This window comes from Salmo salar, chromosome ssa10 (assembly GCF_905237065.1).
Source record: "Salmo salar chromosome ssa10, Ssal_v3.1, whole genome shotgun sequence".
NCBI classification, from domain to species: Eukaryota; Metazoa; Chordata; class Actinopteri; order Salmoniformes; family Salmonidae; genus Salmo; species Salmo salar.
The window spans coordinates 24,000,325-24,018,001 of NC_059451.1; the positions used below are offsets into that span (position 1 = coordinate 24,000,325).

The window sequence follows — 17,677 nt, forward strand, 5'->3', positions numbered from 1 at the left end:
GTATTGAGTTTCTACTACAGAATGCAAACTTGCTTACAAATCAAGATGCATGCTGTACCGTTCTAATAGAAACACTTGTATTCCTGCCCGGTGCTTGTTCATGAACTTTGGACACAGCCAGTGGTGGTCTATCAGGTCAAAGTCAGACCTCTAAATACATAAGAGGAAGGGGTGTCATCAGCTGAGTTTTGGTCAAGTTGTGTTTGTTTAAAAGAACCAACAGCTACTGGTAGGCCTGGTTCATGCATCAGCTCAAGCTATTCCTATCCCAGCCAGCAGTTGGTGCCCTTTGCTTATGATAATGTTGCATGTGAAAATGGCATTCCCTTGCAACTTGTACTGTTGCGGCGAAGACTTCTGCACAAGATCTTAAGGTAGTATTGGAAGAAAAATATAGACTGCTGCTTCCGGGGTAGAAAAAACTATCTACATACGTTTAGAAAGTGCTGAAGCTTGTTTCTGCTCACGTAGTTTGAACAGGAAGTGGGCATAGCAGAAATGAGAAGCAGCGGAGGGTAGCGTCAGTAGTAGCATGCAGAGCTAACCACAGGGCACAGGCTAGCCTTTTCACCTCTCACCATACTCTCATCTTCAAGGGAAGTGTGTGTGACTGACCTAGCAGAGACAGTCTTTACAGGAAGGACACATCAGATACCGATGGTACTTAATGGATTCAAAATGATAATGCAGCCTACAGTCATCACTATAGTCGCCATTATTCTAGTCTGTTACATTTCCGGAATCAGCCCATATGCTTCACATGAGCTCTTGGCACTTACATTTTATTTCACACCCTATAATAGATGTGTCCAGCACCACTTATCAATCCCTCAATTTTATTTTATGCAGGTAGAAACAGTAACAAAAGTTACTAAACAAGTGGAACTCAAAGCTGTAAAGCAATTTGCATTTATTTCATGAAATGTACTTTGAAAGGGTAGAGTTCATACTGTTGATCCCTCTTGTCAAATAACTCTCTTGCTAGTCAAATCACTCTGTCTTGTTGGAGGTGCGTTTGAATGGGTTCCTCGGGCCTTTGGCCATGGCTGAGAACACCCTGATGATGAGTCTTTTTTGGGCTTCTCCTCCAGCTGAAAGATGGAGGAAGAAATGTCTCGAACTGAAGGCTCAGCACCATGAGGCTCAATGTGAGGGGCTAAAGACAGGAGAGGGTGGGGGGCAGAGAGTGAAGGAATGAGAGAGATGTATTTATCATTGTTCCGTAGCAACTGCTATTTACATGTTCCTAACACACACCTAAACAAAATTACAAATCTAGTTACAGTTGAGCTCTCAAATATTGTTACAGTGGAAATGTCCATCAGCAGAGGAAATATGGTCCTGGACTGACTGGCAGTTCTTCTTGTGTCCTCTCTTGGAAAGCTAGCGGGTGAAACAGAAATAAATTACGGAGGGAATATGTAAATAAATGTAACTCCTCCTAATCCCAAAGCCAACAATATAGTGTTGAATAGCAGATGCCGCTCTTGTATTTCTCTCATCATCTCCACATCAATAACACAACCTAATTGGGGGAAAAACAAATCTGTCTGATGTACCTTGAAGATCCTGAGTTTGGTCATTGGAAAACAATGGAAAATCCTTCCTTTCTGCTGAGCCTCGATCTCTGCTCTTTATTTACGCCCCTGAACACCATGTGGATACGCAGGATTCATGGAGCAGCCGGACGCAGAGCAGAACTCAGACAGGACTTGACTGATGAGCTGCCGAGATGTTGTCATGTCCGCTGACTATTGGGAGGGCCCATCTAGAACTGGGAGTAACACGAAGTACCTGGGATGCTGTGGCTCAACATGCTATTGGATGGTCCTACCTGATCCAACCCCCATGATGAGGGGGGAATCAGAGAAGGCAGCAAACAGTGCTTCACCGACTCCTCTGCAAAGGTGTATAGGTCTTCAGAGGCAGTAAGATATGAGAGGAGAGCTGCCCTGCCATCTCATCAGCTCCTTGGACCAGTATTTAATCTCAAGAGCCAGCAGCCTTCTGTCCATCGGGCTAAGGCTCCACTCCTCAGGTTCACCCCCAGGATACAAGCCAGCACCGGCAGCAAAATCTTGAGGGCCGTATGGGTCACGATCTTAACGATCTTCAGGCACAGCATGGATAGCTGCTCGAACGTCAGCTTTAGCCAACAACAGTGTAGGGTTTTGTCAATATCTTAATTTTGTTTTGCCTCTCAGATGACACCCTATTCCCTATATAATGCACTACTTTTCACCAGAACCCTATCTAAAGAGACTTACGTTATTCTTCATGCCATGCTTGATCACTCTCCATTGGCTGGATAAAAAAATATATATATATTTTAGTTGGTGTTCACTGGTGTTAATGAAGTTACCGTGTCACCAGATAGCCATTAGCTATAACAAGAGTCTATTCCGTTAATAGTGACTACTGAGTACATGAGCCATTTGTTCTAGGCTTATGGTTAGAGTGAAGGGTAGGGTTGAGGTTGTGTGTAGTGATTGCTGTTATTGTATTTGAGGTTAGTGAAAGACATGGGATATACTCATCCGTTAGACTTCAACTTCTCAGGTAGTTGAGGAGGATTGGAGCACAGCCTTTCGCTATGTTGAGAGAAGGCATTAGAGTCCTCTGAGCCTCTTTCTCCAGCTGCTCAGTGGTAGACCTCCGGTCCATTTTAACCACACCTGGGTCCCTGAGAGGACTCTCGGGAACCACAAAGAGAAATATGGAGTTGAATCTTAAGTTATATGGGATTGATTTGCACTTTTCTCACCAAAGTACGTTCATCTCTAGGAGACAGAACGCATCTCCTTCCTGAGCGGTATGACGGCTGCGTGGTCCCATGGTGATTATACTTGCGTACTATTGTTTGTTCAGATGAACGTGGTACCTTCAGGCGTTTGGAAATTGCTCCCAAGGATGAACCAGACTTGTGGAGGTCTACAATTTTTTGGGGAGGTCTTGGCTGATTTCTTTTTATTTTCCCATGATGTCAAGCAAAGAGGCACTGAGTTTGAAGGTAGGCCTTGAAATACATCCACAGGTACACCTCCAATTGACTCAAATGATGTCAATTAGCCTATCAGAAGCTTCTAAAGCCATGACATAATTTTCTGGAATTTTCCAAACTGTTTAAAGGCACAGTCAACTTAGTGTATGTCAACTTCTGACCCACTGGAATTGGGATACAGTGAATTATAAGTGAAATAATCTGTCTGTAAACAATTGTTGGAAAAATGACTTGTGTCATGCACAAAGTAGATGTCCTAACCGACTTGCCAAAACTCTGGTTTATTAACAAGAAATTTGTGGAGTGGTTGAAAAACAAGTTTTAATGACTCCAACATAAGTGTATGCGAACTTCCGACTTCAACTGCATTCGGAAACTATTCAGACCCCTTTACTTTTTCCACATTTTGTTACATTACATCCTTATTCTAACATGGATTGAATTGTTTTTTCCCTCATCAATCTACACACAATAGCCCATATTGACAAAGTAAAAATTGTTTTTTAGAAATATGACAGTTACATAAGTTTTCAGACCCTTTACTCAGTATTTTGTTAAAGCCCCTTTGGCAGCGATTACAGCCTCGAGTCTTCTTGGGTATGATGCTACAAGCCTGTATTTGGGGAGTTTCTCCCATTCTTCTCTGCAGATCCTCTCAAATTCTGTCCGGGGCTCTGGCTGGGCCACTCAAGGACATTCAGAGACTTGTCCCGAAGCTACTCCTGCGTTGTCTTGGCTGTGTGCTTAGGGTTGTTGTCCTGCTGAAAGGTGAACCTTCACCCCAGTCAGGTGCTGAGCACTCTGGAGCAGGTTTTCATCAAGAATCTCTCTTTACTTTGCTCCGTTCATCTTTCCCTCGATCCTGACTCGTCTCCCAGTCACTGCTGCTGAACAACATCCCCACAGCATGATGTCACCACCATGCTTCACCGTAGGGATGGTGCCAGGTTTACTGCAGACGTGACACATGGCATTTAGGCCAAAGAGTTCCATTTTGGTTTCATCAGACCAGAGGATCTTGGTTCTCATGGTCTGAGAATCCTTTAGGTGCCTTTTGGCAAACTCCAAGCGGGCTGTCATGTGCCTTTTACTGAGGAGTGTCTTCCGTCTGGCCACTCTACCATAAAGGCCTGATTTGGTGGCGTGCTGCAGAGATGGTTGTCCTTCTGGAAGGTTCTCCCATCTCCACAGAGGAACTCTAGAGCTCTGTCAGAGTGACCATCGGGTTCTTGGTCACCTCCCTGACCAAGGCCCTTTTCCCACGATTGCTCAGTTTGGCCGGGCGGCCAGCTCTAGGAAGAGTCTAGGTGGTTCCAAACTTCTTCCATTTAAGAATGATGGAGGCCACTGTGTTCTTGGGGACCTTCAATGCTGCAGACATTTTTTGGTACCCTTCCCCAGATCTGTGCCTCGACACAATCCTATCTCGGAGCTCTACTGACAATTCCTTTGACCTCATGACTTGGTTTTTGCTCTGACATACACTGTCACCTGTGGGACCTTATATAGACAGGTGTGTGCCTTTCCAAATCATGTCCAATCAATGGAATTGACCACAGGTGGACTCCATTCAAGTTGTAAACATCTCAAGGATGATCAATGGAAACAATATGCACCTGAGCTCAATTTCGAGTCTCATAGCAAAGGGTCTGAATACTTTTCTAAAAACCAGTTTTTTCTTTGTCATTATGGGGTATTGTGTGTAGATTGATGCAAAAAAATATATATTTCATCCATTTTAGAATAAGGCTATAACAAAGCAAAATGTGGAAAAAGTCAAGGGGTCTGAATACTTTCCCAATGCACTGTATATATATTTTACAAAGTGCAGAAAACCACCTTCTCCTTTAACTCTAGTGTGGTTATATTATAAGCCACAAGCTGGTTGTCAACATTCCAAACAACAGCCCTGTTCCGTCTGTGACATGTACTCTGTAGTTAGAGCGTGCATGATTAGTGTGCCCTTCTGAATTTCCTGTCAAATGTCCTTTTTATATGTGTCAGCATCTCACAACTTCAGCAATTCCTTCCTCGCCCCTCTGTTCTTTGCAAATCTCAAAGCCCCCATGTTCCCCTTGCTGCTTGTAAACCATCAAGTCACAATGTTTTTGAGGCCTGCAAAATCTCTCACTGCCCCATCTCCCCTGTTATATCTTTCCACATTCAGTAAGTTCTCATGCTTCACCTCAGACACAGATCTACTATGTAGCGTTAGCAGGGAATGGGGAGTAGAATTCCACCACATGGGAAAGCTGAAATGTCAGACTGATAAAAGGAATGAAGGAGTTGAGAGAGTGATGTATTGCTCACCCTCCTGTCCTTTCTCTCACCCTCCTCTGTATGTTACCATGGCAGCAGGGGGTGCGTGACAGTCATGTGAAAACAAAGCTGATTGGATTAAAATACTTTGTGTGATCAGGGGTCAGGTAAAACTGCACACGCACTAAACACACCATAAACTGATTATATATACACACAGACACAGGCAGACACACACACACACACACACAAAATATTCACACAAAACACACACACACACAATCACATTAATGGCATAGAGCATGGCATACAAATTTAGACCACAGCGACATAGATACAATAGACAATGCATGACACGCTAACTTGATTAAAGACGTTTACTACAAAAGACTCGCAAAGACACAAATAGATGCACATAGTCCCTCATGTCTCCTGCACATGTTTTACTTACTTTAAAAAGCAACAGCACCTTTAATTGATGACATCCAAGCCACATGCTGTAAACCTTGTTTGAGGGGAAATTCAATGACAGATCGTTGTTCCAAGCTTATGAAACATGGATTCATTCAGTCCAGGCCAAGAGCCTCACTAGACAGGATGTGAGGATAAAGGCCCACACACACAACTGTCCTATGTAAAGTACATGAGTTTAAATGATGGATGTGACCGTGCAACGTACATGCAGTGTTATCAGTTTCTACTACAGTAATACAAGCCCCTCTATTGTAGTTCTACAACTTAGACATAATCATATTTACTATAACAGTATTGAATAATATCAATAACAATCATTGTCATTAAACCAGTGTGTTTCTCTCCTCCCAGCTTTCCTTATGCTTCCCTGTCTCTTCCTGTTCCTCTTCTCTCACGCTCCCTCCCATCATTCAGCTCCCTCCCATCCAGCAGCTGCATGGTAGTGGACGATGGGGTTGTAAAAGCGAGGGCCGAAAGAGGAAGTCAGCGGGACCTTGTGAGTTATTATCCCCCCACCCCCCAACGTACACACAGGGGCCTGGGAACTGTCCTCTTCTCATAGAGGACCACAGTGCAGCGTGGAGCAGGGCTGTTCTCCGGGCCTAGTTCCTCCATCCCCATCTGTGTACCTTACCACCCCCTCACAGGCCTGCTATACGTCCACAGCCGTCATAACAACACATGAGCGTATATGTACAACAAGACAGCATTTGCTTCACAATAAAACCACTTGCTCACCATTGCCTAACAACAGATTTGTTTCCACCGTGATCACTTGCGGGTACTGCCCGAGGTGTCTGTTGCTGTGTGGCCCTAAACACGTCACAACGTGATAATTCATGGCAAAGTCATGGGTCTGGCAACAGAAATAGAAAATGTACGTAAATGTATGACTCAATGGGTCGGACATTATTACCGGGTACACCAAGATATAGACCATTTAAAACACAGTCAGATTTCACCTGTGGAGGCCCATGGTTATGGTGTTGAGATGCAGCATCTGGGTTTATTAATAGTGTCCTATCTGGATCCCTGGCCTCTGGTCTGAGAGAAAACTGTGAGGTGTGAATACCAGTCATGCCTTTCCTCTAACAGCTGGTGATGATACAATTAACCCCCGCCTGGAGAAATGCCAGTCTCACTCACTTTACACTCGGGACTCCCGAGTGGCGCAACAGTCTAAGGCACTGCACCTCAGTGCAAGAGGCGTCACTACAGTCCCTGGTTCGAATCCAGGCTGTATCACATCCGGCTGTGATTGAAAGGCCCATAGGGCGGAGCAGAATTGGCCCAGCGTCGTCCGGGTTTGGCCGGGGTAGGTCGTCATTGTAAATAAGAATTTGTTCTTAACTGACTTGCCTAGTTAAATAAATAAATAAAAAACACAATTTCTCTGTTTGTCAGACACTAACTCACAAACATGAACAAACACACACACCAGTGCTTTCATCTCACTTGCACCTCACTGATAAACACTCATCACTGATATAGAAGAACATCTGACTTACAACAGCAACACTTTTTTAAATTCTCTCTCTCCCCCCTCCCCTCTCTCTCTCTCTCCCCCCTCCCCTCCCTTTCTCTCTCTCTTTCTCCCCCCCTCTCCCCTCCCTCCCTTTCTCTCTCTCTCCCCATCCCCTCCCTCTCTCTCTCCCCCCTCTACCCTCCCTCCCTTTCTGTCTCTCTCCCCTCCCCTCCCTCTCTCTCTCCCACTCTCCCCTCCCTCCCTTTCTCTCTCTCTCTCTCTCTCTCTCTTTCTCCCCCCTCTCCCCTCTCTTTCTCTCTCTCTCCCCCTCTCCCCTCCCTTTCTCTCTCTATCTCTCACTCACTTTCTCACCCAGTCAGTGTGTCAGTGTGGTTAAAAGGCCATGGACTATGGCAGATTAGTTTGACCTTAGTGTACCGTGGGGCCAGAGAGACAGGATATGACTCCAGAGGGGAGAGAGCTGGCACCATGAACTCCAACTCCAGCCCATATACCAAGTCAAACATACGCATGCATTTGTTATTGTGTATTACAGAGGTCCTGGTATTGACCTGAGAACCTCAGGGCTCCCCATATTCCTCTAAATAATCTGCTCAAATCATATCAGCTCCAACTCTACCATACTACAAACAGACCTTGACCCAGCTAGGAGCTGGTTCCATGTATCATGTCTTTGAGTCTCCAGGTCATAAATATGACAGGGAAATAAACCCTGCAGAACCCAGCTCCCACTACTGGGGCCATCCTTTTCCCACAGTGCAGTATAAATAGCCCAGAATAGTGTAGGCCGGGTGACAGCATGGCCACTCAGGGAAGGATCCCACACGCAACAGCACATTCCAGCCCACCTGGCCTTGACAGCGCCCAGGTCACCTTTCAGGATATACATCCCCCTCCCGCCTCCCCAAATAACCTCACACCTTCAAACCGCTCCCCCCGCTGACCCTCTGCTTTCTCCATATCCCCCTCAGTAGGACCCCTTTGCTCTGAAGGCATCCAGGCTACCTCATGCCTGCCTCCTCGGCTCACGCTCAATGACCTTCCAACCCTGACCACTGTGGAACGCCATGACATGGCACGTTGGCGCGCCCAGAAAGAGGGGAGGGGGGTTTGAAAGTTGAAATGTTTTGAAAGCTGAAGCTCATTTATTGCATTTCTATTCAATTAAAAAACTTTAAAATGCTATTTGGAAAACCCTATCCATTATCACCTTAGCTGCTGTAGGTTAATTCACCTCAGTAAATCTATAAAAAAACACATAGACTATTAGCTATACAATTGTAATATGAAAAATGGGGGGAAATATATCGGACATATCTGTAAGCGACTATTTATTTACTAGTTGTGCACTCATTCTCCGAGAGTCGGTTTTTGTTTGTTTGGGGGATGTCCATAGACACCGCAGGAGTCGCGGGACAGGTTTAAAATAGCTTTTTGCCCGGCATCTCGCCAAAACCGTCAGCAGCGTCTCTAGACTGTTGCCTATTGCGCAGACTGCGCGTTGGGGTAGTTCATTTTACGTCCGCGAGAAGGCGAAGTTAGCCGTTTTAGAAAGTGGTTCACGTTTTGGTAAAAAAGGCACATCCAGGAGGCAAATCCGGGGGACGCAGAAGAACATAACGAACTAACCACTGTTAAGGATTCAATTTGTTAGCACGGATGCAAGCGCTCAGTCAGATCAAGAATATAAGAGTTCTGAGCTTTGATCAACTGGGAACAATGTTGACCCGTAATTTATTTTCAATATATATTTTTTTATTGTATACATTTTTTTTTAATGAGAAATAATTACCTCACGTGCTTCTCACCAACTTGTTGTGATGTGGTTGTGAAGTAGCCTTAAGCATATTTCCATGTATGAACATCAAGTGCAATATGATATTGTGTGCTGCTGTAGAACCTGATTGGGTTTTGTAGGTCACACTGCATATCTCAGTCAGTGTGTGGAGACATTGTGGAGACCAAGGCCTAGTCACTTATCTATAGCCTAGTCATAACAAATAGTTGAGGGAATCAGTGGTTAGTTGTTATTTAAGGTCTGAACTTGTGACTTGACAAGACCAGAATTCAACAGTATTTATCGAACTTTATTGTCCAATGTGTATTGTCAGTCAATGTCGAAAGTCAACAAGGTAAAGGAATACCACAATGTGTAAATAACATTTGATATGGGTTTCTGTCAAGTCAATCACATACTGTAGTTGAATTATGAACACGTTTAATGATCTGGGTGTTCTCTATTTCCTGACATTAACATTGGCTCATGACATGATTAATGCAATGTGCTTCTTATTTTGGAAGTGCATTTCTGCAACTGTATCACTTCATCTCTAGCATAGACTAGAAACACTAAAGATATGTTGACGGTACAACATGAAAACAGTTGCCTCCAATGCAGTGTCCACCCTTGAAATATCTGTTTGGTGACAGTAGGCAAAGCTTGTCTGTCATTTTCTTGGATCTTGTAACCCATCTATTCCTCTAACCGACAGCCACTTTATATCGGGGTGTTGTGTGTGCATACCTTTTCTTATACCTCAACATCTCAACATGCCCTAAGGTCCTGCCCAGTGCTGTGTCGTGCAGACATGTATAGCTGTTTGTGGTTTCATTTCCTACGGATGTCTCAATGGGTTGGTGAGAAGGGGGAGGTAATCGGCCCTAAATATACCCGTTGCTTCCTGTCACCGGGAGGGGGGGTTCTAACTAAGGCACAGCATCTCAGTGCTAGAGGCACCACTACAGACCCTGGTTCGATTCCAGGCTGTATCACAACCGGCCGTGATTGGGAGTCCCATAGGGCAGCGCACAATTGCCCCAGCGTTGTCCGGGTTAGAGTTTGGCTGGGTAGGCCTTCATTGTAAATAAGAATTTGTTCTTAACTGACTTGCCTAGTTAAATTAATAAAATAAATAAATAAAAAACTATCACCAAGTGTATAATTATTTTGATCTTTTGGTCTGTGTTCAGATATTTTCTGTGGATTAGTCCAGGAGCCTACTAGGGGCCATGTTTCATAGATGAGTGTCGTGAATTACATGTAAACAACTCCACCAACCATCAATGACTTAATGTCGATATGTCTACCTCAGAGGAGGCTTGTGGTAGGAGCTATAAGAGGATGGGCTCATTGTAATGGCCAGAATGAAATTCATGAAACGGAGTCAAACGTGGTTTCCATATGTTTAATACCGTTACATTTATTCCATTCCAGCTTCCCACCAGCCTCCTCTGGTATAACTATATATTCGTCTCACTTGCCAACTATGCCGCTACAGAAGGTTACTTCCTTCTAGAATGACAACCAGTGATTTGGTTTCCCACGGCTATGAAATTGGGGTGGGGGAGTACCAATGAGGGGGGGTACCAATCCACGGGCAATCACTCTTCAGCCCTTTATCTGCCCTCTGACACCAATGTCCACCGCTATAAATCTATTGCCTGGCAGCTGGAGTCTTCCTGATAATCACTACAGTGGTGTGAACCACGCTACTTGACAAACACACACATTGAATCTCCAGAACTATACACACACAGATCTATACAGAACAATTCAATATCTGTTGGCCTACATCTTCCTCAATTGAACAGATCAATTCATCTTAGTTTGTATCCTTGTTTTGCCTCCCAAATCAGGAAATGGGTGCTACAGACTCAAATACATAATTTGTGACACTGCACTGTTCAATCAAAGACTCTGAAGTGAGTGGGGTAGTTTCCAGGTGTATGTCCTTGGTTATTAAACGTATTTGAGTTGTTTATAAAAACAGTCATGTTTTTTTAACATGTTTAACATGTTCTAGCCAATGCATCAAGAGAAGGATGAACAAACTGAAGTACAGCAACCAGGTGAAGCTGGTTGAGAGAATGCCAAGAGTGTTCAAAGCTGTCATCAAGGCTACTTTGAAGAATCTCAAATGTAAAATATATTTTGATTTGTTTAACACTTTTTTTTAACTGGTATTGTATGTCTCATTTTCAAGTAACTTATGGTCTTTGGATAAAGTGTCATTTTACGATCCAACTCATGATGTATCATAAAACTGTTTTGATATTTGTTGCATGAAATGTTTCTACAGCAGTGAATTTGTGTCCTGTCTGTTAAAAGAGAAGACAAGGTGTTTATTGAAGGCAGATGGTAGAACAGAGAAAGAGAAAGTGATGGCACTGTAAAGGAATAGAAAGCGAGCAAATGTCTTTTTTTTGTTGCTTTACATTGCATTGACCCTGCTGCCATAAGGGTTGTCTTGACATTGATTACCGCTACAATAGAGTTAGGTGGAATCCCCGAGGAGATCAATTTGCTCCCCCTGGACCCAGCTCTTTCATGAGCGGTGAATAGGTACAGCGGGAAGTCCCAACAGCAGGGGTCCTACAATGTTTCTCTAACAGAGTGTGAAGACAAACACATCACTGTGATGAGCTCTTTGTTTAGGTCATGAGCTTGTTATTTACACCTGGATCAGAATGATATGACCACGTCAACCTGCAATAATTGTTGTAATTATCTGTGGATACAGTAATAGATAATTAAGTTTGTTGTTATATTGGAGGTTGAATGATATCAATAAAGTGATGCTCTTTTGCTCAAACTGCATGATGGAAATAGGATTTTGATAAGATCACTAACCCGTTTCTAATATTGAACTATGTCAAGACCTACAATAACTCTAATGTATGGCATATCACCCACTATTTTACTGTAGACTACCAGATTGCTCAGTGACTGCTCTACTAGATTGCTCTGTAACTCATTTTTATTTACGTTGCTTTTTTACTAATCGATTGAAAGTTATTTTGTTCATCAAAAGAACATTGACTGTAAATACTATGGTATAGATATTGAAGGGAATATTCTTTCACAAATACCAGTAAACCTGCCGATGAGGGCAACCTATAGTTGCACAATGTTTAAGTGGAAGTTAAAAGGCAGAACGGAAAATCGTCAACATCTCTGCGGAGAAAAATACTAAGAAATAAATCAACGGGTTAGTTTAGAATCGTACGAAGCTTTGAGAAGTTGAAAAGGAGTGAAAATTCCTCCGCGACAGAAAAAAAATGAAGTTAAATTCGAAAGGTGGATATTTAAAACAGTTCTACAATTAAAAGCACTCAAATATCTCAGTAATCCGATTGTAATGCAATGTTGGTTGGGTGAGTGTCAAGTGTATATTAAAATGTGACGACACTCAAACAGATAGGCCAACTCCTCAGATAGATCCTCCTCTGTAACTTCTGCGGAGGAATATATTTTCCTTTGAGTGACTTCAGTAGTGACGGGGTGAGGGGATAGTAGTGAAGAAGCTTTGACCAGGGTGACGTTGTCTTTTATAGGAAAATATAAACAAAAACGAATATTTTAAAGTTAGAACAGACGCGGAAGAAATAAAGGGAACGGGTGTTTTATAATTTTTTTACTCAGTAACAGTATTGTTCTTGGCGACAGACGTTTGAGTTCATTTCACCTAACCAGAGACGGAGCTCAGCCTCGCGCTGGCGACTCTATGTGGATTTTACAGAAAACATGGGCCAATTACCCGGTTTAGCTTCGGACAAAGTATTAGTCTTCGTCGTCTGCTGCATTCGGCTTTCTTTGGGTAAGATACTGCGATGTTTTTTTGAAATCCCTTTATTTTTTAACCTAAATCGTATTCTCTCGCAAGTTGCTTAGCATCTCTGCACACATGTCTGCATACCAACGCAGATGTGATTTTGACTTATTGATTCGCAAGGTGATTGGGCTACGTTTGATACAAAGTAACACATTTCGATACTTTGAAACTTTGTCACGTCAGTTTAGTAAATAGCCAGAAAGAACGTTGTAGTGGTTACATGGCCTTAGCAGCTCGAGTAAAGGTGAAGAATGGGAAAAAGTTACAGGACAGCTACTGTATTCTTTAGCAGTTTATTATTCAGGGTACATTGCATAGGCCTATTTATATTTTAAATATGTGATATAGTACACACAATATCACGTAAGATTGATAGATGGTGTTTAATTATAAATTATACTTAGTTGCCGAATTGTAGCTATATTGACTTTATTCTCGAGAGCTCGCACCGCTGCCCAGATGTTAGCTAACCATTGCGCTCGTCCATTATAGCTAGGGCTACAAGTGAAAGGAATTCAAAATGGTTGTGTTGTGTTAGCTGTGAAAGTCGGAATTAAAATGTACGAATAAATCTCTTCTTTGTCATTTAATTGAGGTTGATGGAGTGTAGATTTGAGATGTCTATATGGTATTTTTTTGTATTTTTTAAAATGTTTTGGCCGTATGTGTTTAATGCTTATTGCTGATTGGCTCAAACAATATTTTTTTCTGACAACACGCATATTGTCACATATTGACGATAATCACAACAATCATAGTGATAACAGTACTATTGTCAATAGAATCATTCAAATCATCACGCTATGAATTATTATGCTAATACCAATGATATAAATACAGAAATTGTTATTGTAAGGGACAGATCGAAATATACTGGGGGGGTGGTCCAAAATAGGGGAGAGTTGTCAAACTTTTTTTTTCTGCTTTGGGGAGGGACGGTAGTGCTTTTTCCCCCATTGGTTTACATTTGCTCTTCTGCTCGTATTTCCCCTATAACCAATGGCTTGAGTTATTTTTGATATTACCCATATAAAGTTGAGAAACATTTGTGAATGTTTGGTATTGTGTTGGTATTACTATCTCTCTGGGGTTAGGCCTATGCTTCTCTTCCTTTGTACAGTTGTTGGAAGTTTACATACACCTTAGCCAAATATATTTAAACTCAGTTTTTCACAATTCCTGACATTTAATCCTAATAAAAATTCCCTGTCTTAGGTCAGTTAGGATCACCACTTTATTTTAAGAATGTGAAATGTCAGAATAATAGAGGAGAGAAAGATTTATTTCAGCTTTTATTTCTTTCATCACATTCCCAGTGGGTCAGAAGTTTACATACACTCAATTAGTATTTGGTAGCATTGCCTTTAAATTGTTTAACTTGGGTCAAATATTTTGGGTAGCCTTCCACAAGCTTCCCACAATAAGTTGGGGGAATTTTGGCCCATTCCTCCTGACAGAGCTGGTGTAACTGAGTGAGGTTTGTAGGCCTCCTTGCTCGCACATGCTTTTTCAGTTCGGCCCACACATTTTCTATGGGATTGAGGTCAGGGCTTTGTGATGGCCACTCCAATACCTTGACTTTGTTGTCCTTAAGCCATTTTGCCACAACTTTGGAAGTATGCAATTGTCCATTTGGAAGACCCATTTGCGACCAAGCAATAACTTCCTGACTGATGTCTTGAGATGCTGCTTCAATATATTTCATAATTTTCCTCCCTCATGATGCCATCTGTGGCTCAGTTGGTAGAGCATGGTGTTTGCAATGCCAGGGTTGTGGGTTCGATTCCCACAGGGGACCAGTACGGGGGAAAAAAACATGTATGAAATGTATGCATTCACTACTGTAAGTCGCTCTGGATAAGAGCGTCTGCTAAATGACTAAAATGTAATGTAAAAATGTGAAGTGCACCAGTCCCTCCAGCAGAAAAGCACCCCCACAACATGATGCTGCCACCCCTGTGCTTCATGTTTGGGATTGTGTTCTTCGGCTTGCAAGCCTCCCCCTTTTCCCTCCAAACATAACGATGGTCATTATGGCCAAACAGTTAGACCAGAGGACATTTCTCCAAAAGTACGATCTTTATCCCCATGTGCAGTTGCAAACCGTAGTCTGGCTTTTTTATGGCGGTTTTGGAGCAGTGGCTTCTTCCTTGCTGAGTGGCCTTTCAGGTTATGTCGATATAGGACTTGTTTTACTGTGGATATAGATACTTTTGTACCTGTTTCCTCCAGCATCTTCACAAGGTCCTTTGCTGTTGTTCTGGGATTGATTTGCACTTTTCCCTGTCATGTTGTCCGACGCAAAATGTTCCTAAAAGTAACTCTGAAATGGTATTGTTTTTATGAAGATTTTTGAATATTCACATGAAAATCTGTCACCATTTGGATGGAACCTAGCTATAGACACTCTAAAGACTCTGGCAAGTGAGCCCCAAACATCTAAAGAATAAGCTACCAGCCAAACAAGCTTGTAAGAATTGTACTTAAATTCCCCCCTCGTACTCATCTGGAGAGTGAGCATTTTTTAGTGTCTGTATCTATGTAATGTGTCTGTATCTATGTAATATGTCTGTATCTATGTAATGTGTCTGTATCTATGTAATTGTTTTCATGTAAAAAATAGGGACCACAATGGAAATAAGTCCCAGACTTTATTGTGCAATCCCGGGCAATTTTAAAAATCTTTGTGTGTGTATATATATTATATATATATTATATATTTTTTCTTTGCTCACAAATAAAATCAATCAATCCAAACCGTGCAGCAGCCAATTGATGAATGAAAAGAGACGTCTGTTACAAAACACCAAAAAGTTGAATGACATTCAGAAATTGTCAAGTCAAGCCTTCTATACTGGGTAAGCCTACAAAGTAGGGAGGGATGTATTTTCTGTTTGTCAAGATTTACATAGTATATTTATTGTGGTGTTGAAAATGCAAACCATGAGGGGGGAGGGTGTTCCGTTTATTTTACAGTACAAGGGGAGGGTCATGTGAAAATATTTGTATTGTTGGGGAGGGGGGTGCATTTTTTTTTGACACCTTGAGTTGGACCAGCCCCCCACCAGTACATTTCTATATGTCCCTTACTATTACTATCTGCTCTGTACTATTACTCCTTTGTGATATTAACCAGATTCAACAGTACTGGTGCAGACACAGGCATAGCACAGAAATGGTGGTCAATAGAAAAACACATGAATTCCACCCAGGTAAGGGACACTAACAAAAAAGTGATTACATGTGACTGTAATTTATCCATTTTACATGGACTCTCACAGTTTACAACAGAGGAGTCACACAAAAGAACACAAGACAATGCAAAACTGCTGCATGTAGGAGAAGAAGCGAGTGGAATGTTGCTGTTGGTGTTTCACATTCCTCCCTCTTTCTTTCTCTCTGTCCCTCATGCTTTCTCTCTTCCCCCCTCTCTTCACTCACTCTCACAGTGCAGCACTCGGCTGTAACCTCCCTATTGTGTCAAGCAGATGATGCTGTCTTCTGTTGTGCTGTATTAAGTATCATCCCTTGAGGAGGAAGCCTCTGCCTATTTTTGTGGCACACGACCTAGTGCTTGCTCTTAGTGATGGCTGCATGTATTTACTCAGTCCAGACGGCGTGTGTGTGCACTGAAAAAGCCCAGTGATTGTGCCTGTAACTGCATTGCTTGTTCTGCAGTCTGACCCATGCTGGAGCGTGGTGTGAAATGTAATTTATCTGTGACATGCTGCCCCCTTCGCATGGAACACAAGCATCTGTTTATTGACCTGCCCACAGTTCTGCATTACTGAGCAGCCGGTGGCTGAGAGCCTGCTCTTTCCACTGCCAGTGGTGGGCACCGTGGTCGGCACATCAATCCGTCCCAGCTCTGAGTCTGCCTCTACAGACAATTTTTGATATTGTTCTGTTTGTTGCTCCCTTTCTCCTTCCTAAGCTATAATGCTCATATTAGAATAGACCACATGTGTTTTTCCCTGTTCTTTTGGTTGGGGTAGTAGTAAAAAAGAATCAAGTGGCGTTACAGCAGAAAAGAACAGCTGTGTGACGAGGTCAACGGCAAGAAGCTATGGAGCTCCAGATGTGTTTTTAGTAAAGTAGAGGGGATAAGATCTGATGCAAGGGGGTCTTGGTGTGGTTAATGCATACATCAAAAGCACAGGCTGCCAAACTGAGCCTGAAGTGGTATCAGTGTTGGATGAGTGAAATAGCAGAGGAGGTGAGAGAGCAGAATGGAGTAAGAGAAGGGGGTGCTGCTGTGAAGGGTGGGGGGATTACAGGGTGTTGTCTGCATTGTTGAACAGGTTAGCAAATTAACAGGGAATTAAGATATCCTGCATTCCTGCCCTAGCAGAACCCAGTAATCCTGGAGCCACCAGGGCAGAGAGCTAATGCCCATGTCCAGGGCTCTACAGACTGTACACTACACCCAGAGCATTGCCCTCTGTGTACACAGCTTTAGATCAGGGGTGCTAACTACTTGAAACAGCAAGATTATCATTGGGACTTAATTGTTGCTCTTGGCACTCTGCATTTTTTTAAAAGTCGCCTCCCTCGCTGTATGTGACCTAGTCCTAGTACAAACCTAGCTTGATGTTGATGCTGCTGTTTGTGCAGGCCACAGATGTAAGTAACCCTCTGACAAAGTTGTTTAGCTTAGTTTCTCTGCATGCTGAGCCAGGGTATTTTATTGCAGGCTCCCATGGCAACTGTTTGGCCCCTGGATATGGGCTATAGCAGTGTTTCCCAACTCCAGTCCTTGAGTACCCCCAATAGCACACATGTTTGTTGTAGTCCCTGACAAACCCATCTGATTCAACTCATTGAGGGCTTGATGATTAGTTGACA

General features: G+C 42.8%; 1 protein-coding gene across 1 annotated transcript in view; it reads left to right on the top strand.

Moving 5' to 3' along the window:
• Positions 1-12,491: 12,491 nt before the first annotated feature.
• Positions 12,492-17,677, top strand: part of notch2 (notch receptor 2) — a 54,627-nt gene continuing 49,441 nt past the window's right edge. Inside the window, 1 exon segment of the mRNA XM_014216483.2 lies at positions 12,492-12,817. Within this exon segment, the coding sequence (XP_014071958.2) occupies positions 12,745-12,817 (73 nt within the window). The 5' untranslated portion in view covers positions 12,492-12,744.